Raw genomic sequence first — 27541 nt, 5'->3', positions numbered from 1 at the left:
GAGGAAGTCTCTTATCTAACTGGAAACCGGTATCATAAAAGATTAGGGATAGAAGAGACCTTAGAAAGCTGCATTTAGGCCAGCTCCTGCTCAAGAGAGGATCATTTTTGTCTAGGCTATCCAGAGCTAGTGTTTTTCTAACCTGAACTTGAAAACTTCCCTGATGGAGATTCCACAATTTGTAGGTAATCCTTTCCAGTGTTTAACTATCCTCCTAATTAGAATGTTCTTCCTAGGGTCTAACCTAAATTTCCCTTATTGCCCGTTAAACCCATTACTTGTCCTATTGCTTGTGGACACAGAAAACAAATGATCCCCCTCAAATTTATAATAAGACTGTTATTAAATCCTCATTACTCTTCTCTAGAGTAAATAATCTCAAGTCTTCCATCTTTTCCTGCTACATCACCCATCTTGGTGCCACAGGATCACAGGAAAGTAGGGTTGGGAGGGACCTCGCTAGGTCAAGTAGTCTAGCCCCCCCGATCAAAACAGGAGCATCCCTGACAAGTGCTTGTCTAACCTGCTTTTGCACGTTTCCAAGGATGGTGATTCCACAACTTCTCTAGGTGGTCTTATTCCAATGCCTGACCACCCTCACAGACAGAATGTTCCTCCTAATCTCCAACCTCTGTTTCCCCTGCTGCAGCTTGAGGCCGTTGCTCCTAGTCCTAGCCCCTACTACCACAGAGTAAAGCCCATCTTCATCCTCTCTGTAACCTTCAGGTATCTGAAGACTGTTATCAAATCCCCCCTTAATCATCTCTAGGCTAAGTAATCCTAGTTCTTTCAGCTTTTTCCTATAAATCTTGTCTCCAAGGCCCCTGATACTTTTTGTTGCCCTGTGCTGGACTCTTTCCAAACTGTTCGTGTCCTACTTGAAGTGTAGGGCCCAAAACTGTACACAGTACTTCTAGGGAGGCCTCATCAGTACCGAATAGAGAGGAAGAATCACTTCCTTGATTTGCAAGTGACACTCCTGTTAATATAACCCAGGATGCTGCTGGCTACAGATGTAGTAAGTGTACACTCGGTTACATCATCCAGGTGATACTGCATTGCATCCAGAATTGCATAAAAAGCCGTCACACTCTCTATGTGCACTGGTGTAAGGTGCTTCTTGTGATCAACCTCATTAAGCACTTTGGGTATCTGAATTCTACATCTGCTGACCCTTCTGAATGGTCATTGCATGTGGCCACCTGTAGGAAGCATTGCAAGGATCCTGTCTAAACGTCACAAAGATGTGTTGTGCTGACTGCTTTCAGTGTGGGACCTACTCAGGAGGCAGTTGCATTGGAAATAAATTAGCTCAGTTGTTTTTATGTGGAGTAAATCAAATGTACGCTTCAGTATGCTGGAATACTATTCTGTACTCTTCTGTTACCTTTTAGTGCCATTATTGAAATCAGTCTTTGTTACAGCTCAGTTTTCTTACAGCTCAGTACTGCAGAGGCAGTCCAGATTGCAAGAAGACAGGTTGATGCTTACAGAGAGACCTATGACAATTTGGTAGCTGAAGACAAGGTAAGAGTTCTAGACCCATGTTCAAGCAGATAGAATTACAGAAAAAAGTGGGGTTCAATACAAAATAACCATCCACCAGAATATATAGCATTTAGGTCCCAGTTCAGCAAAGCACTTATTTTTAAGCATGTGAGAAGTTCCATTTAGGTTAATGGAATATGATGGCAATGAGAATATACACACGCTAAAAGTTAAGCCATGCTTAAATGCTTTGTTGAAAAAAGGCTTCTGGGAGCACAGATGGTTTTCTTGGAGAGTACAGAAACCAGTGCCTTATCATGATGGTCTCTCTCTTTGCACTGATACTTCTTGGGTCTCAGAAAGTATGTTTGTCATGGTAAACTTGCCTCTCTCCGAACAGACAGCTTTAAAATAAACCTAGACTCACCTAACTAATGGATTGGAAGGTAGATCCCAGGACTTTCTAACATGATCCCTTCTCATAATTTGGTATTTCTGGGAGATATGGAGGCTGATGCTTTGCAAAATAATATCTCAGTGACCAGAGGCATTTTATTTTCTTGCCAGATTCTGGAACGTGGCTTTAGAAAAGAATTTTCTGATGTTCCTATGCATCTTATAGATCAGCTTTTCAAACTTTACAAACGTCGACCAAGGTAAAATCCCCCTTTGATTTGGACCATATCCTATAGCTGATTGCCTTTGCTTTTGTGATAAATTCCAAAATATGCAAGATATTTTACCTACAAGCAGGCGATGACTTTTCTCCACTTTTAAAATGCCACCTTTGGAATGGTGACGATCAGCTGTCATATGAATGATGATTGCTGTTTTTTAGCAACTGTCTCTTCACTTCACACCAACTGAGCTACTTAAAATGTAGCCAAAATAATTAATAGCCAATAAAGCTTGCCTTTTTATCCTTTATAACATAAAGTTTTTTACAGTTGCACACCAGAGGAAGTTAGGATGGGGTGTGAAATGATTCTAGTATACCTGGCCTTGTTCTTTCTACCATGAAATGCTACTTTTCCACACAATTAAAAGTCAGTATTTTTTGTGCTGTGTTTGATGCTAGAGCCCAGAAGATGAAGATGCACCTTGACACTGCTAACCCTTACGGGGACAGACCAGGCTCAGCCAAAGCTTACAAAGATGCACTTGCCCATTTAATGAGAGCCATGAATGAACTGGATAACCCTGAGAACATGCCTGAGGGTTTAGACTTGCCTGTTTGGGAACGTTTCTGTTTCGCTCGGCGAACAAAAGTAGAGAGCGAACAGCTGGTATGTAAAGTGCCTTCTAGCAGATTTATTTTGTTGCTTATTGTTGGGAATATACTTTCTTGTTATCTTTTATGTAGATCAGTTTTTGGGAGGCAGGGAGGATGGTAGCAAAATGACAGTATAGTGTAGGTGACTTGTATTTGATTCTCAAGGTAACGTATCTTCTGGGAGTCGGCAAAATACTCATCACTCTTAAGCTTAGATTTATCTAGATAAAAAGTAATGTAAATGGGTTCAAAAAGAAACCATGCCCAGCTCTCCTTTGGAGAAAACAAAGGGAGAAAGGACACTAAAAATGACTGGAGATTTGGAATAGCCTCATAGGATTTCTCCTCAGACTCCTTTTCCCCTCCCCATCCTCCAAACAAAAGCAAACCATCAAGGAATATTATGTTGTCCTCCACCTTTAACTTGCATTTACAACTCTGCATGTTCCTTCCTTTGCAAGAGCAAATCCTAATGCCGTTGTTGATAGAAAGTTCTGTTAAGCTACTGGTTTAGTTTAAGATGATCAAGATTTAAACTTTAATTATTCAAATATGTAGCCTAGATCCATTTTGCGTTGCTGAGAAAAGGAAACACAGGCTTCCTTGCATGGGAACAAATATGCATCATCAAAGGGGGTGGAGCTTCATAGAGAGGCTAAAGATCTTAATGAGGGATGATCCTAGTTAGGGATGATTTTGCCCTGAATAGGGGGCCGGACTAGATGATCTTGTGAGGTCCTTATTAGGGCTTTGCAAAGCTTTGGTCCCTGATTTGATTTGGGGAGATTTAGCTCGATTCAATGACCGAATCTCTGAATCTGAATCGAATCAGAACCCTCCAAATCTATGTGGAAAGATTCGGAGATTTGGCCATAGACACAGCTTTAAATGTTTTTTCTACATACCTCTAGGTAGCAGGGGCATGTGAGTGCTGCGATGCTGGGGCAGATGGAATGCCCCACAGGAGCGCGGGGGGGTCCCCAGCATGCTTGGGCAGCAGACCTGGAAGTGGACCAAAAGCACTTCTGGTCCACTTCCAGGTCCACCAGGGAGCGCACAGCGTGCCCCCCCGCACCCCTCTGGCTCAGCAGCTGGTGCCTCCTGTGTCTGGTGGGGGGGTGTACCTGGAGTTCCCCCATGGCTGATCGCTGAGCCAGGGGGGTGCGTGTGCTCCCCAGCAGACCTGGAAGTGGACCGGAAGTACTTCTGGACCAGTTCCAGGTTCGCTACTGAGCACATGGAGGAGCCCCCCTGCACTACTTTCCTGTGATCCTATAATTGTAACCATGTGACTCTCACTGACTTTAATGACACTCATACAAGAAGCCTATTTCTCCATAGCTCTCTTCTAAAAATCTGTCTGTATCTGTTCTTGGAAACAAGGTTTGACTCTGTACAATTATGAATCTAAACGTGTTCAAGGAGCTGTCATGTTGTTTGCTCAGGTGAAACGGAAAGCCTTGACGCTAGCGGAGATGCAGGCTTTTCTCCAGAGAAGAATAGAGGATGATGAGAGGATAAAGAAGGACATTGACAACATCTTCAGTGAAGTCAACCTGTAATTTTACTTGTTATTCTTATGTTCACATTCATCCACATTTTAGCACTTCACTCGCATAAAAATGTACAGCTGAGTTTAGTATCCCAATTTATCTAAGAGATGCAGGCTGTGTCTGCTGAAACTAGAAGGTTATGACTATGGCATGGGTAGGCATGCCTGAGCTCGTTCCAATCCAAATGGCTCAGGTAGCAGCAGTAGTAAAAATGTGGCAGCGTGGGCTTCAGCGCAGGCCAGCTGCCCAAGCACCCGTGTCTCCAGCAAGCTTGTCCACTATATGCTGCACTATGCGCTACTGCATCTTCAAGGCTTTTTTCACTTGTTACTCAAGTGATCTCAGGTGTGCCAGGTCAGGCGCAGTTACCCTTCCAGATTACAGTGTGGAGCTCAACTTTGTAAGGACCCGGCTTTCATCGGTTCACACCCGTAATACTCTGTTTTCGGATGCTGTCACTTAGTCAGCATTACTTTTCACTACCATTGGAAATGAGGAATCAACTCTAAGAGAAGAATTGATACAAAGGAGTTTTCAGCACTTTTTCAATTATTCCTAGTGTTGCTTTTCAGTAGGACATCTCTCCCTTATAATGTCTGCTAGAATCTGCAGTGAAAACAAAATCCAGGGTTTAACAGCAGTTTGGAAATGAGTATGGTGGCACCAATTCAGCACTCGCCATAGGAATAAAGAGAAGACAGGCATCCCCCGCACAAATGTAAAAGCGGTCATTGACATGTACAAGAATGCATTGACCTCTCCTCGTTTTCAGCATCCTTTATCATCTTGCTCTTGCCCTGTGATCATAGAGGAAATTTAAACTACGAGGATGTAATCAATCACTAAAAACTGCTTTTGGTTTTCTGCAATTTTAGGTTACAGGAACAGAAGATGAGGTTTCAATTGGATTTGACTGTCCAATTTCTGCTTAAACAAGGACAGGTGGAATTGGAAAGCAGTGAGCTAATACCAGATTACACTGATGCTATTCTCATTAATAAGAGTGTTATTGAAGAACTGAATTGCACTATCCGGGTAATTTACATTTTCTGAAGGAAATTAAGTTTTCAATGAATAGATCTTCCTTTGAAGACTGCAGTTTTTCGTTAGTTTGACATCTCCTAATATGCGACTAGTCTGTTTCAGCTCACTACCCTACACCATGGGCTCAGGCTTTGCCAATATGTGGTTCTCAAAGCTATTATGAGTTCTGTAACATCTCTTACTGTAATAGGCCGCTGTCTTCAGGTCTGATCAATGGAATTCTGATTGATGGAAAGGCAGTGTTCCTGGGTGCTACATCCTTTATGCACGTGCTTTAAATGGAGAATTTTAATATCTTTTCCACCAATCCTACAGCTCCCTCAAGCTCAAATGTACAGTCATGTCAATAGGCAATTGAATGTTGGGTTATACTGAGAACTGCAAAAATTAAATACCTCTCTCTCATTTAAGGTGATGAAAGTCTAGGATGATACATAATGCATTTCATTTTTCATATGCCCATTAAAGATTATTTTCTCAGGCAGCCTAGCTGCATAAAAAATTGCCTTTTATTGCTGTTGATTGAAGCAAAATTTCTTATACCAAAGCAAGCTCATATATTGTATAGGTAAAATGATTAGTGCTATTATGAGGTGGTGAATGAACGGATGTTGATTGCAATTTCTTTGTGATGCAGGGCTGTGGCAGTGTGTCCAAAAAACAGCAGATTCGATAAGACTACTGTCTGGATCAAATCCTCGGAGAGTGATTGCAATAAGCTACATTCGCCCTGCTCAGATTATAACTTTGAAGTCTTGCCTATTTTGTTGCATAGATAAGTATTCCATAACCCATAAACTGTGCTAATTAAAATTAATCTGTCTGCTTTTTTTCAGGCTCAAGGAGAAAAGAAAATTGCTAGTATGGTGGAATGTAAAGACTTCTCTAAAGGGATATTTCAACTGGAATGGGAACATAAGAAAATGAAGATGCAGATGGAAGATCTAAACCAGAAGGCTCGAGATATTCAAACCCTGCGTGTGTCAAAAGATCGTCAGCTTGTACGTTAGTCTCTTGAACTTGTTTTTATCCTGAGAAAAGTTTGTTCTTTATTTTCCTGCATCTGCAGGTGAACCTAGCTCAAATTATGTCCACAGTTCAACCTTAGGGGGTAAACATTTGCTTCTAACTCTTCAGTGCAAAGCTAAAGTTATTAGTGCCACATAGAATTGGTCCTAAGCCTTGAAGTAGAAATACTGGCACATCAAATGAGGAATTGTGGTTTTCCAAACTTAAGGAACTCTTTTTAAACAAAACATTGATCTTACAAGAAAGTTCTGAAGTTGGCCCCATCTGGTATCTATCAGAAATACCACATCATTTATAATTTTTTAAGGCAAGTCAGCTACCTCTAATTTTTTTTTGCTTCAGAAGGGGCAGCAAGAGGACTCTTATTTCTAAAGTAGCTTATCAAAAATGCTGCCTGTGCACAGAAAACGTTGTGCAGCAAAATCCAAACAGCAACAGCTGGTAGTAGGCAGAAATTTCATTGATTGATAGGGGTAGTTGCTGCTGCCCTTCATTGAAGGTAGTTGTAAGAGGTACCTGAATTTATCACTGCCCAAAATAGATGCATACATGAATCTGTTTGGTACTTGAGCACTCTGGGTGGAAAGGGTTGGCCAGGGGTTGTTTGAATAGGGATATCTAATAGAGAGAGAAGCAAGGAGAAGGGGAGATAACAAAAGAAGCATAAAGAGGACACTGCCTGAACTAGCAGCTGATTGCATCATTCTAAGAAAGCCTGAGGAACTCAAGCCCATTCGCACCAAAATAATTAGCTATTATTTTTTTAATCAGAGATCTCAAAACTATAGATTTTTGACTGTCTCTTAGATCAACTCCAATTCTAATGTATACAACCCCAGGCATTATAAAGAACTTTCTAGTCAAGCATCCAGATTTCCTTCTACTTTAAGCATACTGTTCTAAGACAGTGCTTCATAGTTCCTGGAAGCACGTAGCACTGTACAGGATAAAAATAAATGCTTTCTTGAGTCCTGTAGCAACCGTCAACCAAGGTGCTTGGAACACTCAAACCCAGCAGTCAGATTTCTTTGTCTTTAATTCTACAGTTCCTAAATGTACTAAACTACGACAGCCGTGTGAACCACCAGGTATCGGTGCTGGAGCAGACCCTTGGCGTTATGGATAAGGTAAATTCTTAATGCACTGTTACTGAACAAATAAACTGTTTTTATAAGACTCCAGTGGACTTGCCCTCTCTCCCAGTAACCAATATCATCCTCCCCTTCCTCTTTCTCCTCAGAGGTTTAGCATTTGCTGCCTTCCTTTCCATCCCTTTTTATCCCTCTTATCAGGCTTTTCCTAAACTGCAGCGCCTGCTGATAGCATCCCTGCCTCTCGCTGTCTCATTGGCTTCTTCGGTTCAAATCTTATTTTAAAATCTGCTTCTCTCAGACCTGTACTTCTTAGTTCCTTGTCTCTCCCATTTCTTATATCAGAAGACAAAAAGCTTATTGGAATGCATCTTGTGTGAAAGACAAAGTCATGGTGTACTGGCAGTCAAATCTAAAAATAAGAATGAGTTGAGCTACAATGCAATGCTGCAGATGACGGATTTCTATATAACATTTGTCTGAACAGCTTTAATAGCATCTCATACATTTGCTTTATTCTTTTGGAAATGGACAGCTGCACAAGGAGAAAGTGAAGAAATGTCAGAAAATAATTAAGGACCTGGAGAAGCGCATCAGTCTGAAGGAGCAAGCAAACTACAAACTCAGCCTGGAGCTGCAAGAAATGCTCGTGTCTGTCTCAGAAAGGCGGCATATCTTTGAGGCAGCTGGTGAGTCGCATTCTGTAGCCTGCTTTCGGTCTCTAGTAAAGAAGTCAGAAAGGACATCTCCAAGGTTGGAGTGCTGCTGCGGGAGCACTCTAGGAGCATGAGATTAAGAGAGCAGATTTGTTACACGTCCAGTAAGTACTGCCTGCCCCAAAGAGCAATTTCAGTATACAGGTTATGCCTGAACTAGAGATTTGCTTTTGTATTAACAGGTCAATTGATTATTGCAAGTGAAACCTGGTGTCTCTTCAAGTCACACTTGTACTGGCAAAGAACAGAGCAAAAAAAGCAGCAAAAATTGATTTACTGTAACCCGTTCCCCTTAGCATTTGTTCCTAGGGAAGGAGAAGCAACATCAGGTTGCAAAAGCAAGTATTTCTACATTCAGGAACACTGTATAGATCTTCCCCATAATAAAGTAGTTAGACAGGCTTTCAAGAGCCAACTCCATGTAGGTATTGTTCAATTTTGAATACCTGGCAATGGACTGCTCCCTTGGTACTGAGTTCTCTTTAAATACTGACCCTAAGCACAAGCTTCTTTGAAATGAACCACGTTCTACAATGTTTGTAACCCTGGGGCAGCACCTACCATAAAATGAATTCATTCACTAACGTGAGCTATTCCTGATGTTGTGTTTTATACAGACACACAACCAGCTTCTGAAAAGATTGCTAAGGAGCATTACCAGGATATTGTACAGCGACGACGACTAGTGGATCTTGCAAAGGGACAGGCCCAAGAGATTGCAGTTCTTCAGGCAGAAGTTGCAAGGCTGAGAATGAAAACGTTCCCTGCCCTTTACGAAGTAGAGTATTAGCAAGAAAGGCTGCCAGACACAAGCAGCAAGGCAGCCTGCATGAGTGGATAGATAATTCTCAACTAAAGGAGCTTTCAATACTTCTTCCTTAATCTACTATTTAAAAAATTTCACCAGTGGACAAAACCTTCAGGTTTGTTTGGTTTGTGTATTTTATATATAATCTTGTTCATTCAATTCATAATGATGTTATCGTTTGACAGAAGCACAAGTCTGGTTTTAAAGCAGTTGAATACCATCTTCTTTCTGTACGTTTTCTGATCTGCAGTACCCAATCCTAGGACATTCCAGAACGGAAGCAGCTCAGAAAACCCAGGGCCTTTACTTGCATCTTTTTAGAATGAACTAATTTGTCTTGCCCTGAGGTGTGTGTTTGTTTTTGTTTTTTAACTACTTAGCATTTTGACTTAAAAAAAAAATTCCAAATAAAAAAACAACCTAGAGATGGAGATTTTTTTTTTTATTGGTCTATTAGTAAATGTACTTAAGATACCAGGCATCTTAAATATACTTTTCATAAAGATTAAAAAGGAATGTTTGTACTTGAGTCTTCAGCCAAGTCCTGAGTTCACAATCCCATATTTTACCCCAGATCGAGGCCCCCGAAGTGAGGGAGGGAGTGGGGCTGAGGCTGGCATTGCCCAGCTGGGGCAGGGTGTGGGACACAGCTGCAAGCGACTCATCTGCAGGGTGCGGAGGCAGCTCCCGCTGCTGCATACACCCCGGGAGTGCGTGGGAGGCGTGTGCCCCCAGATCTGCACTGCGCATAGGACGAGGGCAGGCTGGAGCCAAGGCTGAACTGGGCTCTTCTCAGTGGGGGGCTGGGCCAGCCTGTGCTCTGGGTGGGCAGTGGCAGCGCTGGGAGCAGGGCTAAGGGGAGGGATTCAGCCACCCCAAAAATTTGTCGTAGCCCCCATCCCAACGCCACTGCTACCTGCCCCAAGTGCGGCCCTGCCCACCCCCCCAGCAAGAACTTAGAACTGCCCCAGCTCCAGCCCACCCTCACCCATGCACAGATCTGGGGGCACACCTCCCCCTTGCCCTCCCAGGGTACATGCAGCAGTAGGAACCACCCCCTCCTCATGTTCCCTAGACAAGCCGCTTGCAGCTCCATCCCATGCCCCACCCTGGTTGTGCAGCGCCTGCCCCAGCCCCTGCCCCACTCCTTCACTGGGGGAGCCTTGGTCTGCCCTCCCCTCCCCTCACCACTTTCTTCCTCCCCGTGGCTTCCCCCACAACAGAGTTACCAGCCCAGCACTGGTCTCATTGCTGGGTTGTGCTCCTGCATGTGGCATTTATCGGTCACATTATTGGCCAAAAAAAAAAAAAAAAAGCCATTTGCCAATACTCTCAATTTTCCTCATATTGGTGCTGAGCCGATATGGGACCGATGTATCAGTGCACCTCTAAGTTGAAGCTCTGCAAAAGAGAAACTAGGATAACTAATAAAATACCATTCCAGTTAAGACAAAATATCAAAGCGAAATGTGGGTTTCATGTAGCATCAGGTACATGCAGAAAGGTAGATTAGGCAGACATCTAAAGGCTCCTATTAGAAATTATTCTGCTTTTAAACACTAGAGTTTATGTACTGCTGAGAGCTAGTTCTATTGTGGTATCATTGTTTTTACTAATTAAGCATATGCAAATAGATACTTAATGCTCAGAACACTGGCATCAGTTGGCTGGCAGTAGGAAGAAACTTGGAAAAGGGATGCATACTACAAACAAAAGGTTGAGCTCCTTCACATTTTAGCATAACTAGAAGCAGCAGATAACTTGAATCCATTATTTCATAATAAACAAGACGATGTAATGTGTCAAACTGATCACCAGAAAAAGATGCAGCCAGCTGTTTAAGTAAAATATTACTAGATTTCATTTTCATATTTCTTCACGCTCAATGGTAATTTTCTCAAATCATCATGAGTTAATCTTCCCCAGAAAATAACTGCCTCTTACAGCACATACTGTATCTAATTACATGGCTCTGTGAACAGTCTATTAGAACAAGCCAGTACTGAAGCAAACAACTATGATGATTTAATATATCTGATGCAATCAGAGTTTATGCAGTCGTTTTTGAGGGCACATTTTTGTAACGAGAGCTTTGCATTTGTTGATTATGTATCTATAAAGTCTTCCTCCGTTCTGCTGTAGTGTAGCAATTGGTCTTCTAATCCAAGGCTGTCTATCAACTGGGTGAGGCTCACTTTCTTTCCATCTGTAGAGAATGCTGATTGGAGCTCATAAAGCATCAACTGGGCGCTACTCCTCCATTTAGCTATCAAACACTGCAGTTCGGACAGGTTGTTCTGAAATGGGAACGTTTACAGGGTTACACAAAATTAGTGCATTTACCCAAATCCAAGACAGACTTCAACTTTAAGATAACTCCCTCTCCCCTCAATACTTAGATTCTGTATGTGGAAAATTAATAGATGTTATAATTTTCTATGTATAGAATGTGAAGAGGGGAGTCTTAAATTGGCTGCCCCTTCCTCCCCCCCCTGCTGTGGCAGGGAAAGCAGCAGTGACGCGGGCGGGGGGAGGGGAAGGCCAAATCGCCACCCCTTACCCTCCCTGCCTGTCCCCTTGCTTCCTGTCCCACCTGCCACTTGCTCCCCTGCATCTGCCCCCTGCTACCTTCCATCCATACCTGTGACTACCCCCCTGCCTACACCCTTCTCCCTGAACTCCCCTCCTTACTTACCTTTTGCTGCAGCTCTGCTCCAAAGCAGGCAGCAGCAGCGGCCCAGCCCCAGCCCAGCCTAGCCAGGGAGAAGCAGCAACAACTGCTCTGGGCCAGGCTGAGTCAGGTCTGGAGGGGCCAGCCTGCTTCCATGCCCCAGAAAACTACAAGATTTAGAGTCCAGATAATGTGACCGATTCAGAAACTCTCCTCACCTTGGATCTGTACATCTTGACCAGTCTGAGCCTACGCAGCAGCTCTTCCTTCTCTTGGAGCTGCTTCACAAGTCTTCTCTTCTCCTCCAATAAATCTTGTTGATTTAGGCCAGGCCCAAACGACACAGTGTGTGGCAAATTCTGAACACATCCACAGGAATGGCCCTCCTGCAAAGGACTCTCCAAAGGGCTACTTTCGGTGCAGTTCGCCTCCAGGCTTTGAGAACTGTCTTGTAAGGCAGAACAGGGTTCCTTTATGGATTGAGCCGCTTCCTCAGAAGCACAATCTTTTCCTTCAGCATCAACCTTAAGACGCTTTGCCACAATGGAACCGGAATTAAACGAGCGTCTCATTTTCCTCAATCGCTCTCTAAGTGTTGCGCTCATTGGCTAAAGAAAAACAGTAACAAAAAACACCAAAAGCAACAAATAGCTTGTTTTAGCAAGGACGCTGATCGTATTCGAAAAATAAGCAGAGATGCCAGCTATTCTAGGTTTTGTATTTACCAGCTCCATTCCTATATGATATAAAACATCACTTACATAGGAACTTCACAACTGGTGACTGGGTGTGAAAGATTCTTCTTCATCTTGTGTGCATGTTGACAGAGCTAGGGGACATAGGAAGAGTTCTGTCTCCAGTGTTTTGGACTTCACTGGCACGTTAGTTTAAATAAGGACAGCAGGATTTTCCCCTGAAGTACAGCCTTTAATGACAGCATGAGAATCTTCCTGGATTAAGGACCATAGGATTTGACTCGTATGTTTTACTCTAGTACAACTCTCCTGGCCAGCAAGAAGAGCTGCAGCATGCTACTGTTGGAAGGCTCTTTCATGGTGACGATAATGTATTTACTTGTAAGATATCAGCTTGGAAACCTAATGCTGGAGCTGCAGAGCTAAAACTCCGGATATCTACCTGTTCCAGAGAATTGACTAAATGCTGGGTTGTTGTTTTTTTTAAGTCTGTTTTGTTCCGGGTATCATCAACAGCATTAAACACTTTCCAAACGTAAAAACCATGATTCTTCTACCCCAAGAACATACAAACGAAGATAAATGAACTATTAAAGACAGTATAATCACTATATGCAAAAGAACAATTACTAGACATTTTGGGAAGCAAAGCCAAGATGATTAATAGGTGGGTAAATACTCTTCTTTGTTTTTATGGAAGCAAAGTAAGACTGAAGGAACTCTTCCCACTACTAACCAGGGCTGAAAGACGAGGATTATAGGATTCTCTGTTGTTTTTTGATTTTCCTAGAACAACATGCATCCAGAAGTAATCCAAAACAGTGCAAATGATAATATCCTCACAATACTTAATATCCTCACAAAATATTAGGAGGAACTTTGGGGGAAGACACAGCATAGCTGTACGCATCTTTTTAATCAGACCCTACGTAGACCACATGTTAATAGTGTGGCATGGTCAGCGTGACACTAATGACACAGTGTATACTTGACATTACATCAGAGATGACAGAGGATATTAAGAGGATAGAGCTCTGATCCTGTCCTGAAGATACACCTCACTTCGATTGTACATAAAGATTTTTTTTTAAATGTATAAATAATTTGTGTTCCAAACAAAGAATTAAACAAAACAACCTGGATTTTAGGCAAGTTTTGCCAAGAGCATGGAAAGTTAGTTAGGAAAGCTGTTACAGACATCAGGAGGAACTGCAAAGGGTTCGGCTAGGACCATAGGAAAGTATGATGACGAGGAGCAGAGGGAGAGGCCAGGTCTGGGAAGAGTGGGACAAAGCACGGGCTAGGGAGCTGCATTTCTTTGTACGTGTGCAGGCAGCAGCAGCATTCTGCATAAACTGGAGCCTGAAGCGCTGGGACTGGAGGAGGCTGTCCAGGTGGAAAGGATTTTTAAAAAGTTAAATAAGTTTAAATAATACCCTGAATATGTGTACAGGTATTTATAGAGCTGTATTGCTTATCTTAATAATTAGGGCATTTAGCACCTGGAACAGAAGACATACTAAGTAAATATATCTAGAATCCAAAGAACACGTCTCAGGTACTTGACAACTTGGATTCTGGGCATAGATTTTTTTTTCCCCCCACACTATTTCAAAGACCACAGGAAACAATTTTACATGAAATTGGTACTGCTACACGTAGCCCCAATGGGAAAGCTTCTCTAAGGAAATGGTAGATAAAAGATTTTCATACCTGTTTGCCTGAGCTTGTCCTTGGAGGGGCTGGTGTCCTAGGGTCCTCTGGAGTACTACATGGTGATGCCGATTTGTCAAATACGGGTGTTTCCATCTTGAGAATAAAAACCTAATTTACTGGAGATATAAGAAGACAGTACGTATAAGACAATCAGGACTCGCAGTAGAGATGATGTCTTTTATTAGGCCAACAAGATTTTTGCAAAAAAAATTCTTTAATTGCAAGCTTTTGGACACAAACACCCTTCATCAGGCACTGGAGAAACGATTGTAAAAGTTCTCCTGGGTTGACAAGTCAGGATATTTTCCCCATGTCAGAATAAGACAAGGAAGCAGCACAGGAAACAAGTAAAGTGACCTGAAATTGAAGCTATTCTACTTATCCGGATCGTAACGTTGTCTATTTCTACAGGGCCATATTCTCCAAACCTCACATTCACCAAGCAATATCTTACTTTATCAATCACCCTCTTTATTTTAGAAGGATTAATGGCAGTACTAGTAGGGGTGAAAGAACCTAGCTTTTACATGTTTATCTCTCTAGAGCTATAAGAAATAAAAGACCATACTGTGTATGAAGAAAAACAGTACAAGCATGCATACAATTTCCATTGGCAGACGAGGTTGCTTGGGTAGATGCGATCTCTTTTATTAGACCAACTACTCTAGTTGGGAAAACTTGTTCTTTACAAGCTTTCAGGTGCGAAGAGATTTCCATTTTCTACCTGCCAAGGGGTAGATGCTCTTGTGCGCGACAGGGAAGTGGCATGTATTTATAAGGAAATTAAACCTTTCACAGGGCCACCTCCAGCAACATCTTTTGCACTTCCGCTGCTAATATGGGTAAGAACTATCTTTACACTGAACCTCCAAGGCTAAAGGGACTCGGGGCTAGACTCTGTGGGCTAAAGGGGTTGCTGGGAGCACACGATTTTTATCATTCAATGAACGATATGAACAATTAAGTTTTTGTTAGGAAAAAAAATACGAAGCAAAACCATTACGTACACAGGGCTCTGAAAATAATCTAGCGTCTTTTTATTTTGGAAGCGCGATGGTTTCAGGTATGCCGCTTGAATAAGCACATTACTCACGCGAGGGAAACGTTTAGGATTAAAGCGAAGCTGCCCCAATTTGCTCAGGCAAGCACGCCGTTTAATATGGCGAGGCGTGCTCAACTTCAAATTGATTTGAGGACATCTCATTTAGTTTGACATTTGTGAACCACCTGCTAACCACCCACGTGCAGCCGCAAGGTTGTCAGTTATGCCTTGCAGCGCACCGCCATTAGCAGCTTAGAAACAGGATCAAGTTTAAAAAAAGGAAAATCTATACCAATTCGCACGAGCACTGCAAGACGGACACAAAGCGCTTCCTCCCTCGGGGCCGCCGGGCAAGGGACTCCAGGTTGAGGCGGTCCCGGTCCCGGTCCCGGAGGCGGTAGCGTCAGGCTGCACGTCTCTCACTGCTCCATTAAATCAAGCACGTGGTTGATATTCTATTTTAGGCTATTAAAAAAAATTAATGAAAGAGGCTTTATACAGTAGCAGAAGTCCTTTTAGCCCCGTGTCTTAGCAGCTTATCGAGCTGCCAACTGCTTTCCAAATCCGGGCCCGTGTCACACCCCGGTTACTTTTCCTCCCAGGGAGGAGATGCCTCGACCGGACGCGCCAGCACGTGCGAGCGCCACGAGCCGCAGCCCTCGTCCCACACGGGCAGAACCGGCTGGGGCTACTCGAGGTCCGTCCTACGGATACGATCGTCTCTTTGTAACACTGCCGTCACCCCCCCCCGGTGGGACGGGGGGCTATGGCGCTCCTGCAAAAAGTGAATAGACAGTGCCTCTGCTACAGAGAAGCAAACCCCGCTCGTCCCAGTCCAACTTGCGGGGTTGGGGGAAGGGCTTCCCGACCCCCTGGGCCAGGCGGGCCACCGGCAAGCCTCGGTCTTCCCGGCTGCGTAATGGGGAGAAGGACCCTAAGGGACCCTCATTAAAGGCAAATGTGGGGGTGGCTTCTACTCCAGCTGAAGGCACCCACGTGCCTGGGGGGAGGGGGGGTGCAACCCCCCACCCCAGGGCGCCCCATTGCAGGGCAACCCCCTCCCCCTCCAGGGTGCAGCCCGGATCGTGAGCACGGGCCGGTACCTCGCCCCGGGCGGGGAATGGCTCCGGTCTCCCGCGCGGGCGAGGGAAGCAGTCGGAGTACGCCTGCTCACGCGCCCGCCCCCGGGGCACAGACTCGGCGCGCGCGTGAAACATAAAGAAGCAGCGCCCTTTCCCCAGCCTGCTGCGCGAGGCGCGGGGCGCGGGCGGGCGCGCGAAGCAGAAAGGGGCGGGGCCCTGTTAGAGAGCGCGACTGGGGAAGGCGGGAAACAGAAAGGGGCGGGTCCGCGCGCGGGCGCAACACGAAGATGCATCGCCCGCCCCTGGGGGTAGGGGGGAGTCGGCGTGCGGGCGGGCGCGAAACAAAACAAGCCAACCAACCAACAGTGGCTGGGGGCGGGGCGGGGCGCGAATCTGCGCGCGCACTCAATGACCCACCAGCCCTCGCGCACGGGAGTGTCAAGACATGAGAGAGCCCTCCTCGTCACGCAGGCGTGCCAAAAAACTAAAACCCCGCACGAAAAAATGACAAAAAACAAACAAAAAAACCCCCCAACCCCCACATACTGTAATGTCAAAAAACAACCCCCCCTCAAAAAAACCAAAAAACCCCAAACTCCCCCCACAGAAATGTCAAAAAAAACCCCAAAACAAAACCAGTCACGCACAGAAATGTGGGCGGAGGCACGGGGCCCGTGTCTGTGGGGACGCCACCGTGGCCCCCAGCAGGTCGGGCAGCCATGCCCACGCCAACCAGCCATTTGCTGACACTCACACCCGCCATTTTGGGCGTTGCCTTGACAGAGCCGAGTGAGGCCTGCCGCTCTGTCCCCGTGAGGGCAACCACCCCCGAGGCGAGGCCGCCCGGGCTCCCTCAGCGTGAGGGGTGGGCCCGACGCTGGCCACGACGAGGGGCTGCCCCAGGCGGCCTCGTGGAGCTGCGCCCAGGGTAGAGCACCATGGAGCCTCGTGCCACCAAGACTTGGCCTGCGGCCGAGCAACGGCGCCCGCTGCCCGCCAGACAGCTGTCTACAGCGGCAAAAGACGAGGTAGGATTTGTCCTTCAAACCAGGTAACCCATCAGGATGATATGGTTTCCCTGAGGCGACAGTAACTCAGCGTGGCTCAAGTTTGATAGCGTTTAATCATGGCAGCCGAGAGTGTCGCAAGTAGGGTGGCCATCATCGAGGACGGTCTGGTTGTCCTCTGTCCTCAATCGATACGAAACCTGACGCCTTTATGTCCTCTATTCTTCTCTTCAAGTTCCACGCGTTGATTACACCCTACGTGAAAAAGAGCTTTCTTTTGTTAGCTTTAAACTTGCTACCTACTAGTTTCATGTTATGATCCCTAGTTCTTTTATGGTAAGAGAGTGAAAATAATAAATCCCTGGGTGTGTCTACACGTGCCTAAACTTAATGTGCATTAAGGCAATGTAGGCTTACACATGCACACGCTAATGTGCATTAACATGGGTATGCGGACCAACTTGGGACGAAAGTTAGTCCCAAGTCAATGGACACCCACCGCCTTAATGTGCATTAGCGTGTCTGCATTTTCACTAATGTGATTTAGCTATTTGCACATAAATTTGATACCTGTTAAAATCGCCATTTTTGAGGCTTATTAAGGGCGCACACTTGTTTTCAAGAGAAAAATAGAGGACATAAAGGCGTCGGGTTTCATATCAATAGAGGATAAAGGATAGAGTAGCAGAAAACCGGCATGTTCTCTATAACGACCACCCTAGTCGCAAGACATTCCTGTCAGGTTGTAAAACCATCCGGAGGGTCAGAATTTCATTGCAACCAGCAACCCCTCCTAACATCGAACACACAAAGTTCCCAAGGTTAAAAAGCTGGAAGACCTACAAAAACATAAGGCCTTTACATGCACCATTACGCGGGAGTTGGCTGTTGACCTATATGGGTGACACAGATTAGTTGGCCCACTGCTATATTCCTGTCCATGTTAGATGCTGAATTGTTCTTTGGTGGCTCATCCAGAGCAATGAAAGTTCAAGGACAAGAAGATTGTCTTCAAGCACGTATGTTGTTTTTTTTAACTTCTCTTTTTACTTCTCTTTTTCTTATCTTTGGAAGAAATCTTGCCTCATCTTGCTATGAACCGTCATCACAAACCACAGTCCCCTTCTGCATTTGTTTCCTGCATAGGCAGAACTGGCTGAGTCTAAGGTTCGAGATCCATTTTATGGTATGATGGCTTTGTTCCAGGGCCAGAAAAATCCTAGGAAAGTGGGTGGAAAGGACCTGCGGAGTCACATCCAGTCCAACTCCCTGCCTGATGCAGGATCAGCCCGGTCTAAATCATCCTACATAATCCATCATCTAAACTCTTTGTAAAACAACCGTCAACCCTGACACAACACAGACATTCCCCCTGAACCCTGCAGGATCGCAGGCCAAAGTTCATAATGGCTAAGTACAGACAGTCAAAAATCCCAAGACTGAATCAATTCAGTCTTTGCAGGTTAGTCTAAACTGCAGAGTTTAAACTGAGAAACACCTGGACACAGTCACTTTTGATGCCACATACGTGCAGTAGCTCAAGCCAGAAGCCGGGGGGCACTAGCTCATGGCTCTCCAGCACATAGCCAGCATGGGCTGTGTATTCACTTCCTCTTCCTGCTGCCTCCAAGGTCTCTGGGATTTGCAGCCCAGAATCACAGAAGCAGGATTCTGTAGGGTTGCTACACTTCCTCTTCCTGCTTCCAGGTACCTTTGAGATTTGTAGTCCACAGTCGCAGCCAGTAGTAACTGTCTGTAAGTTTAGCAGGGCAGGGCAGCTCTGTACTCAGGGGAAGGGGGGTTTAGCCAGGGGAAGGGAGGTTTAACCCCCTCCTTGGCCCTAGACCCCAGCTGGGATTTGCCTGGAGGGGGGCAGTCCCTGCCTTCCCCCCTCTCCCCAACCCTTTGGTATTGAAGCAGAAAGCACAGCATAGCCCAGTCTAGGACTGGAAAGCATGCTGGGATGCTGGGGGACTTTAATTTAACTTAAACCAGGAAGGGGTCTGGGACAGAAGTTTCATAAACCAGTTTGACCTAAATCAGTTAAATTTGATACTACATTCAACCAGGTTCATCTTAAATTAGTTTCAGCCATTTTGAAATTGGTTTATGTGCACTGACTTAAACCAATTTACGTGCAACTTCTGCCCCTATCCAATATGAACGTTGTTGCAAATGCCCCATTTCCAGTATCTGCAGCAAAAGGTATCAAATCCATGCTGTCAAAAGCCAACTCTTTCATCCTGCAATAATACTTGTACCCTATGTTTCAGCAGAGCTCCTAATGCCACTGGGTTTTTCCCGGGGGTGAAATTTTAAGTGCTGTAACCATATTGCACCTCTCCAGGTTCGTAACTTCTGTCTCAATGATGTCTCAGCAATTTTAAAAATTGTTTTCAATCCTTATTGTACTGACACGTTAGCAGTTCAGTTGCACAAGAACAACAGGAAGTTATAGATTTTAGATCCTGACGGCTGAGATTCCATTAAGTTTTTAAAAGAATACAACAATCATTTTACATGCTATTTTTATGAATTTATAACCGTAAAATTTAGATGCCCTGTCGAAAGTCCACTGTACTCGGTGTCTGTATATACAGAAAGCAAGAGGCTTGTTACTCATATAAGAAATATATAAGGCAAAGGCTGAGAGACAGGGGGTGCATCTACATGTGCATTAATGTGCTTTTCCTAATGTGCATTAAATTTACTACCTCCAGTGTGTGGTACTAAATGTGCGTCAGGTTGTCCTAATGCACAGTAGTGCAAGCACATGCTTTTTAGGTGAAACTTAATGCACGGTAGCTTATTTTACTGTGCATTAGCGTAATAGCACATTTTTATGCACTGTTTTAATGCACAGTAAAATAGGCTACTGTGCATTAAAGCACACATGTAGACATGCCCAGGACATATTATCCTCCCTTTTAATACATGGGCAACTGTGCTATAAAGGCAACTGTGCTATAAGGGCAGTCTTGATTCAACATGCCTCACTAAGTACAAGCGGAAGGTTGGACAGGATGGCACCTTAGATGCTAACTGGTTCAGAGGTATGAGGTTCATAGGCAGCAACCTACTTCACCTACAAAAGCTCATGCCTCTATGAGCCAGCTAGTGTATGCCACCCTGCCCTACTTTCTGCCTGACTTCAGACTAACATGGCTATCTATCTCTGTATTTTAAGTATATGAATAGTCCTTCAGAAGTTGAACAGTCTGTCCAGGGTCACACAGGAAGTCTCTGGCAAAGCTGGGACTTGGACTTCAGTCTTAACCAGTTTTTGTTCAGGACTTGTTCTTTTCCTTTCATAAGCAGAGTGATTGTGTTTAAGCAAAGAATGAATTTGCAGGATATCCTTCACAAATTCAGAGGTGAATTTGTAGAATATGTTATTGTCCCTTGGCACCCTTTTTACTGTTATTTCCTCTATCTGGTGTACTTATCTGGCACTGTAGTGATTAGATTCTTCCTTTGACCTGCCTCCACTTAGCAGACCAGAATTTGGCCTGGAATCTGGCCCCAAATGTGCAGGATGCCATGTAAACGTGGTCTCAGTCATTAGTCTCACATTTCTGTCATATTGAATGTAATAGTTTGAATGTTTGTAAGAGTTGCCCATTAGCCAGTTTAGAAAAAGACAAGATTCATCTTCTTATCCAGACCATTGTTTTGGCCTACGTGCGGAAGGTTCGGGCTTTGCTCAAAGTCTTAACTCTTGAATTTTATCCCAGCCCATTGAACCGTACTACTGAGGCCAGCCCATTGAACCGTACTACTGAGGCCAGCCCATTGAACCGTACTACTGAGGCCAGCCCATTGAACCGTACTACTGAGGCCAGCCCATTGAACCGTACTACTGAGGCCAGCCCATTGAACCGTACTACTGAGGCCAGCCCATTGAACCGTACTACTGAGGCCAGCCCATTGAACCGTACTACTGAGGCCAGCCCATTGAACCGTACTACTGAGGCCAGCCCATTGAACCGTACTACTGAGGCCAGCCCATTGAACCGTACTACTGAGGCCAGCCCATTGAACCGTACTACTGAGGTCAGCCCATTGAACCGTACTACTGAGGAATGAAACCATATTTAGGTGTTTGGCTTCTTGGAATTCTAGGATTGTAAGTATATTATGAAAAAATAATAGTATTGATTCAAATTTAACTTTGAGTTGTAATTGTAGTTGTTTTTGTAATACTAATTCTTATAGCATTGTTTGGGAAGGAAGTGCATTCAGAGCATTGTTTCTGATATACGTAGTTATTGTGTTCTTAATGTTTGTGGTATTTCTTAAAGCTAAGCAGTGTTATGTGCGTAGCAAAGAATTTTAAAATAAAATTGTGTTGTATGAATTAAGTGTGTAATCATTGTGAAATCGTGCAAGTAGCTAAAAATTCCCCCAGCCAGTGCATCAAATGAATCGGTAAGTTGTGTGGGATTTTCTCTATTCCATAACCCACTAGAGACAATTTCAAGGAAGTCACCGACATTCAAATGTTGGCGCTGACTATAGGCAGACAAGGTTCCTTGGGTGAATCTGATATCTTTTATTTGACCAACCCAAATAGTTGGAGAATAGTTATTAAGCAAGCTTTCGGGTTCAAAACCCCTTCGTCAGGCTAAGGAAGTTTCAGCAGTTGGTGTGTGCTCTTCCTGGATGGAATGAAAAGTAAAGAAGCCAGAGGCTGGGCTGGGGAGTCAGATGTCAGGCAGATTATAATGTGTCATAAATCCAATGTCTATATTTAGTCCATGATTTTTAGTATCCAGGAGGTTGATGAAGTGGAGTTCATAGGCTCGTCTCTGGGAAGTGTTCTTGTTCTAGTACAGGAATTACTATTCTTTCTAGTAGCAAAGCAGTTCTTATTTCTAAAGTACATAAGGATTAATAGCGAACACTCTAGGTGCAAAATCTAGGGATCCAGACTGACCCCCATGGAGTCTGAATCTTAAGAGTAATGGTTAGTGGTAATGATTAGCGATTAATGATTAGGGGTTTGGAGGAGTTTCCATATGAAGAGAGACTAAAGAGGTCAGGCCTATTCAGTTAAAAAAGAGACACTTGAGAGGGGACATGATAAGGGTCTACAAAATACTAAATGATGAAGAGAAAGTAGACAGGGGGTGTGTCTTCACGTGCACATTAGCCCAATTTAAGGCACATGTCTACAAGTGCGTGCTTTTAATACGCCCTAAAAATGGCGATTTTAACAGGTATAAATTTATGTGCAAATAGCTAAATCACATTAGTGAAAGTGCAGACACGCTAATGCACATTAAGGTGGTGGGTGTCCATTGACTTGGGACTAACTTGCATCCCAAGTTGGTCTGCACACCCATATTAATGCTTATTAGTGTGTGCATATGTAGACGTGAGCCTACATTGCCTTAATGCATATTAAGTTTAGGTATGTGTAGACACACCCAGGGGATTTATTATTTTCACTCTCTTACCATAAAAGAACTAGGGATCATAACATGAAACTAGTAGGTAGCAAGTTTAAAACTAACAAAAGAAAGCTCTTTTTCACATAGCATGTAATCAACACATGAAACTCATTGCCTCAAGATGCTGTGGAAGCGGACAGTTCAGCTTCACAAAGGGGCTGCACAAATTCTTGGAGAAAAGGGGCATCAGTAGCTACTGAGCGTGGGAGTGAGGAGCATGGCCTCTGAATCAGACTTGCCTGGACCTTCAACCCTGGAGGCTGCAAGTGAGGGAGGAACAGTGGAAAAAACCCTGGTCACTCTCCCTTTCAGCATCCCCTCTGACACTGCATGGCACAGGATATGGTCTGACCCAGTAAATGGTAGTTCTTACATGCCCTTATGTTCTTAAGGGTACTTGCAACATTCCCATGCTTAATTTAATGAGTTATGAGGCAGAAAAGCTAGGATCTGCTCCATAAGCTTTGTTAATGACCACTGACGATATTACTCAGCAGTAAGAGTCAGTCCACATGCAGATTCCTTCTTCCCAGTATCTGAGATCAGTTGAACTTGTTGAAAGCCACATTATTTATCCTGATGCATGAAACGCACTGTGTTAGGCTGCAGGTTCAGTGTCCCAAGCCTGGCTAGTTAGTTTACAGAAGGTTTTGGAGGCTCTTAAACTTTTTAACTTTATGACATCATAACCTACTTTATGGTCTCGACCATGCCCAGGTCTACAGTAATTTTGGAGCCAAGAAAAGTCCAGATCACCACCCACTGCGGTGACTGGCAGTTTCATTGGTTGATAAGCAAAATGTTAAAAATGGTATTGATTGATTGGATCAGGAGTTGATTGATGGAATGCTGATTGGTCTAAACAGTGATTGACAGGAGTGGTATGATCAGAAGCAATAAAAGGAGCCTGATCCAGGGCTTGGCATGCACTTGGGTGTGTGAGTGGGTTAGTGTGGTATGTTGTTGGGGTTTCTCTGAGCTGCGTCTGTGTGTTGGGTAATTGCTGTGAAGAGCAATTGAGGTGCTGCTGAGAGTGAGATCTCGGTGCTGTGTTGTGAAAGTTGTGCGGCGTAGCGAGTTGTGCTGTGCTGTCCAGAGGGAGCAGTTCCCAGAAGTTCTGCAGTTTTTACAGGCTAATGCATCAACGCCCCCTCCCCTGTGATTTCTAAGTCCTCTTTCTCAATCCTTTGTATTCTTCACCAGTATGGATACGTTTTCATTGGCAAACAAGGTTCTTTGGGTAAATCTTTTATTAGACCAACTCAAATAGTTGGAAAAATTCTTCTTAGCAAGCTTTCGGGCACAAACACCCTTCGTCAGGCTGCGGAAGCGTCTGCAGGTGGTCTGTGCTCTTCCTGGATGGAGTGGCAAAGCAGCCAGAGGCCAGTATGTATGCAAGAAAGCCAGCCGGTTAAAATTTAAATTGAGGTCCTGATACATTATCATGTTATTTGTTTGCTCATTAACTGTTATTAATACATTGTGTTGTCTGGAACTTCAGTTATTCTCAGCAGTTCATTATAGGGTCCATTCCATTTGCCGGCACTGGACAGATTTATTAGCTTGGGCTGCTAAGAGCTTATAGTCACCCACCCCTTTCCACGAGGGAGGTTTGGAGGATTAACATCACTAATTTGCATATGGTGATTTTCCCTCAACAACTGCACACTCTGCATATTTTTTGCAGCCCCAGGCAGTAAGGTGGAGTGCTGTTATGTGTCCTACCATTAACTTTTTCAGAACTTTCCAAAGTCCTTCCCATTACAGCAGGGGCCTAGGGCTGTGTTTTTACTGGCTGCACAGGTCTGAAGGTTTGCTCCTTGAAAAGTGTTCTGACTTGTTTATAGCTATATAAGTGAGTGTATTAAAGGACAAATTCATGGAGCAGAACCAACTTATCCTGGATGTAAATTTGACCCAGTGGGCTGGATTCTGTTCTCACAATAGTGCAAAAATGTAGTAAGTCTACAGACTTCAGTTTGATTCCTGGACACACACATTTCTTGCCTCAGGCAGGGAGTTGCATTAGATGACCACTGGAGGTCCCTTCCAGCTCTGTGACATAACATCAGTGTAAAACTATTGCAAGTACTACTAATCTCTTTTTCATCTGATGGTTATCTAGGCCTTTTATTGCAGTATAATTAAATTTTATAAGGGACCTGTCCTGGAAAAGACAAACAGTGCAATTAACTATAGTGGTGAGGCATTACAATTCCTGATTACAAAGGATCATGTGAGCGGCAGTGAAAATGGATTTTGTAATTCTTATGGCTGAGTTTCCTCCAGATCGTCAAATGGGTGAAGCCAGGTGTGAATAACAAAGAATAACAGAAGACTACATCTTTTCTCTTTTAGTATGTTTGTGGTATTTTCTCTGGTGTAGTCCTGCCAAAAATTGTAAAGACATCTGAAATCTTTACAAGATTTTAGGAGAAAAAAGACCCGGAAGGGAAACAATAAAAAGATCTTCAGTGTTTCTTATCTGGCAGGGAACAAACTGAACATTGTTTTAAGAAAATTTGGTTTCTACTTTTAATCTCAAGCTTCTGTCTGAACTAGAAAGCAAGCTAGAAATGCTGACACCTGTGATGGTGTAAGCCCATTTTTGTGATAAAGTGTGGGGCGTGTGCTCATTTTCTGAAGAATTTTTCAGCTTTTGTGTTTCAGCTCGCCATTAAATAATCTCTGCTTTTACACCCCTATTCAAAATCAGTGGCATTGCAGTAGCTTTTGGGGGAACTGTGTGAGAAACAGGGCTTTAGTTTTGGGACTTGAGTTTAGTCTCTCTATTTTCTTGACTAGGGTCTGAAGGGAAAGGCACTGGCAATTTGCTAACCTGCTCACGAAGGGACTGCTTTTTACCACTGTTGGCTGATGCATCAGTCTATTCTGAAAGGTGTCTCGCTCAGCATTCCTCAGTGAGGTGGATCATCCTAACACATAACTGTTGCCAAGTGGTGGGTGTTGGCTCTGGATTTATGGCCCAGATGCCTTGTTCTGGGGAAGAAAGGGACTCAGACCGACCATAACCTTTCCATTAGCTAATAGGCAAATTTATTGATACACAGTGATAACAGAAAAGAAACAATACAATAAAGCAATTCTGTATATCTACCAAATGCTACAGCTGTCATCAGAGTCAAAATACATCTGGCCAGGACACAGTCTTCACTCTGAGGCTCTCTCTTAAGTATCAGATGTCAACAGTCTGGGGGTGGGATGCTGAGACCGACACCACACCCTCCAGTGGGCTGGATGAGACAGGCTGGTGGTGTGCCCTCTGTCCATGGTGGCCTTGGGGACCTTTCCCCGGGATGGGAACAGAGGTCTCTCTTGAGGGACCCTCTTGGGGAGAAGGACAGGGAGAAGGAGGAGGGATGGACAGGAGGGACCCCTTGTAACTCTCAAATCCCTGCTTTTGTATTTTCCTTTCCTCCTGATGACTCCTCATCATGACTCTTGATCCATGGCTATCGCTGGTTGGTCTCTGTGTTTGTGTCATATCCATACAGCTCATCACATGCACACATACTAATTTGGTCTTTCCAGGCCTTCTCCTAATTTGGTCTGTTCCCCCAAAACCAGGACTCAGGCTCCCTTCCTGCTCTGGGGCCTTGTTAGCTGGTGCCAGTTATCTCGTGTTATGGACCAGTATGGTACATGCCCCCTTCTTTCCCAGGATGTGTGTATATATATCCACTGGCCTTGTGTTAGGCAGCCTGTCTGCTTTGAAGGCTGTGTGAAATTCTGTGAGAGAGACACCCAGGCTCTTAAAAATCAATTAACCCCTGCTGCCCATCCTGAACCATTCTAATACATACACACACACACATCTATACAGACAGATAGATAGAAAACCTATAATCCAATTTGCAAAAAGTAAACCTTTAAATACCATTTTCTAAGCCAACAGTGGGTGGAAAACCAAGTGAGTGGAGTTATCCATGAACGGTAAATAAAGACTAGTTTAGAATTTTCTATGGCACCCATCAATGTAGCATCTAATTACTGCTATAGATGGGCTACAAGGGCATAGAATGTAGCCTTCGGGCTATGGTACTGCAGTGTCAGCAAGCAGGATTTAAAAATCCACTCCCTATTATTAAAAATGGCTGTTAACCCAAAACTACAGAAAGGTCCTGTAATCATAAAGCCTGAAGAGTAGGAAATGTGACCTTTGAGGCAAATTTGCGAATGCGATAGGAGAATTTTGTGCCTTTGCAGGTAGCTGACTGTAAAGGCTTATTTAAATTTGTAAGACTCCAAAAAGGGCAAAGTATCAGATATTCTCTCTCTTTCAATCTTAGGCAAAGTTCATGATCACATATGCTCTCGTAGAGACTAGCAAATATTGACAGCTATCTGTTCAGTATTGGTGTTTGTTTTTCTTGTCAGCAGTGTAGTGAATTTATTTTTTCATGTGCCTGTTATAATTGCAGAGAGAGTATGCTGATCAACAAAGCAGTGCGACTGAACCCCATAATTAACTATGTCCAGAAATACAAATTGTCATCACACTTTTAGATAAAAGTAGAAACAAATGCCCTAAAAATCAGCAGGCTCGGGCACCATCAGCTCAATATGAGAACTGAACATCTTTTAACTAAAATAGCCTGCTTAACAGCATCTCAATGGCATTCCCAACATGCTCAAGTGTAGGATGTAGCAAGAATGACTAAAGCCAGTGATCTCAACCAGGACGCTGCTGCACCCTGGAGTGCTGTGAAATCCTTTTAAGGGTGAGGCACAGCATTAGCACTGGTAAGTGTGCAAATACCTACACACAAGATAGCCCCAGAGATTTCAAATAAAAATCCATAGTGTCAAAATCACTCTAATCTGCTGTGGTCTTTCTGAGTTCTTCCTTTCT

General features: G+C 44.0%; 2 protein-coding genes across 3 annotated transcripts in view; one reads left to right on the top strand and one right to left on the bottom strand.

Moving 5' to 3' along the window:
- The window catches only part of CFAP43 (cilia and flagella associated protein 43), a 64641-nt gene extending 54790 nt beyond the window's left edge, over nt 1-9851 (top strand). The window contains exons 31-39 of one of the 2 annotated variants that reach the window (XM_025201221.1): nt 1441-1527; nt 2056-2144; nt 2567-2774; nt 4207-4319; nt 5190-5349; nt 6195-6359; nt 7434-7514; nt 8014-8167; nt 8812-9851. In XM_025201221.1, the coding sequence (XP_025057006.1) occupies nt 1441-1527; nt 2056-2144; nt 2567-2774; nt 4207-4319; nt 5190-5349; nt 6195-6359; nt 7434-7514; nt 8014-8167; nt 8812-8984 (1230 nt within the window). In that variant the 3' untranslated portion in view covers nt 8985-9851. The remainder of the gene's footprint in view (nt 1-1440; nt 1528-2055; nt 2145-2566; nt 2775-4206; nt 4320-5189; nt 5350-6194; nt 6360-7433; nt 7515-8013; nt 8168-8811) is intronic. The other variant, XM_025201220.1, reaches the window with a different exon arrangement.
- Nucleotides 9852-10188: 337 nt separating this feature from the next.
- On the bottom strand, nt 10189-16408 carry SFR1 (SWI5 dependent homologous recombination repair protein 1). The gene is made up of 5 exons (XM_006021299.3): nt 16230-16408; nt 15419-15591; nt 14082-14200; nt 11892-12281; nt 10189-11299 (listed from the first exon to the last, which is right to left on the bottom strand). The coding sequence occupies exons 3-5, from the start codon at nt 14175-14177 to the stop codon at nt 11108-11110; spliced, it is 678 nt and encodes a 225-aa protein (XP_006021361.1). The 5' UTR covers nt 14178-14200; nt 15419-15591; nt 16230-16408; the 3' UTR covers nt 10189-11107.
- Between the last annotated feature and the right edge of the window lie 11133 nt (nt 16409-27541).

Source organism: Alligator sinensis, unplaced genomic scaffold, assembly GCF_000455745.1.
Source record: "Alligator sinensis unplaced genomic scaffold, ASM45574v1 scaffold61_1, whole genome shotgun sequence".
Lineage (NCBI taxonomy): Eukaryota > Metazoa > Chordata > Crocodylia > Alligatoridae > Alligator > Alligator sinensis.
This window is presented reverse-complemented; position numbering and strand designations above follow the sequence as displayed.

Excerpts from the sequence above, each read along its gene's own strand:
- SFR1 (XM_006021299.3), bottom strand. The coding sequence starts at position 14,177 with ATGGAAACACCCGTATTTGACAAATCGGCATCACCATGTAGTACTCCA. Across the intron at positions 12,282-14,081 it reads GGACAAGCTCAGGCAAACAG|CCAATGAGCGCAACACTTAG; the intron begins GTATGAAAATCT and ends GTTTTTCTTTAG. Across the intron at positions 11,300-11,891 it reads TCAAGATGTACAGATCCAAG|AACAACCTGTCCGAACTGCA; the intron begins GTGAGGAGAGTT and ends TTCCCATTTCAG.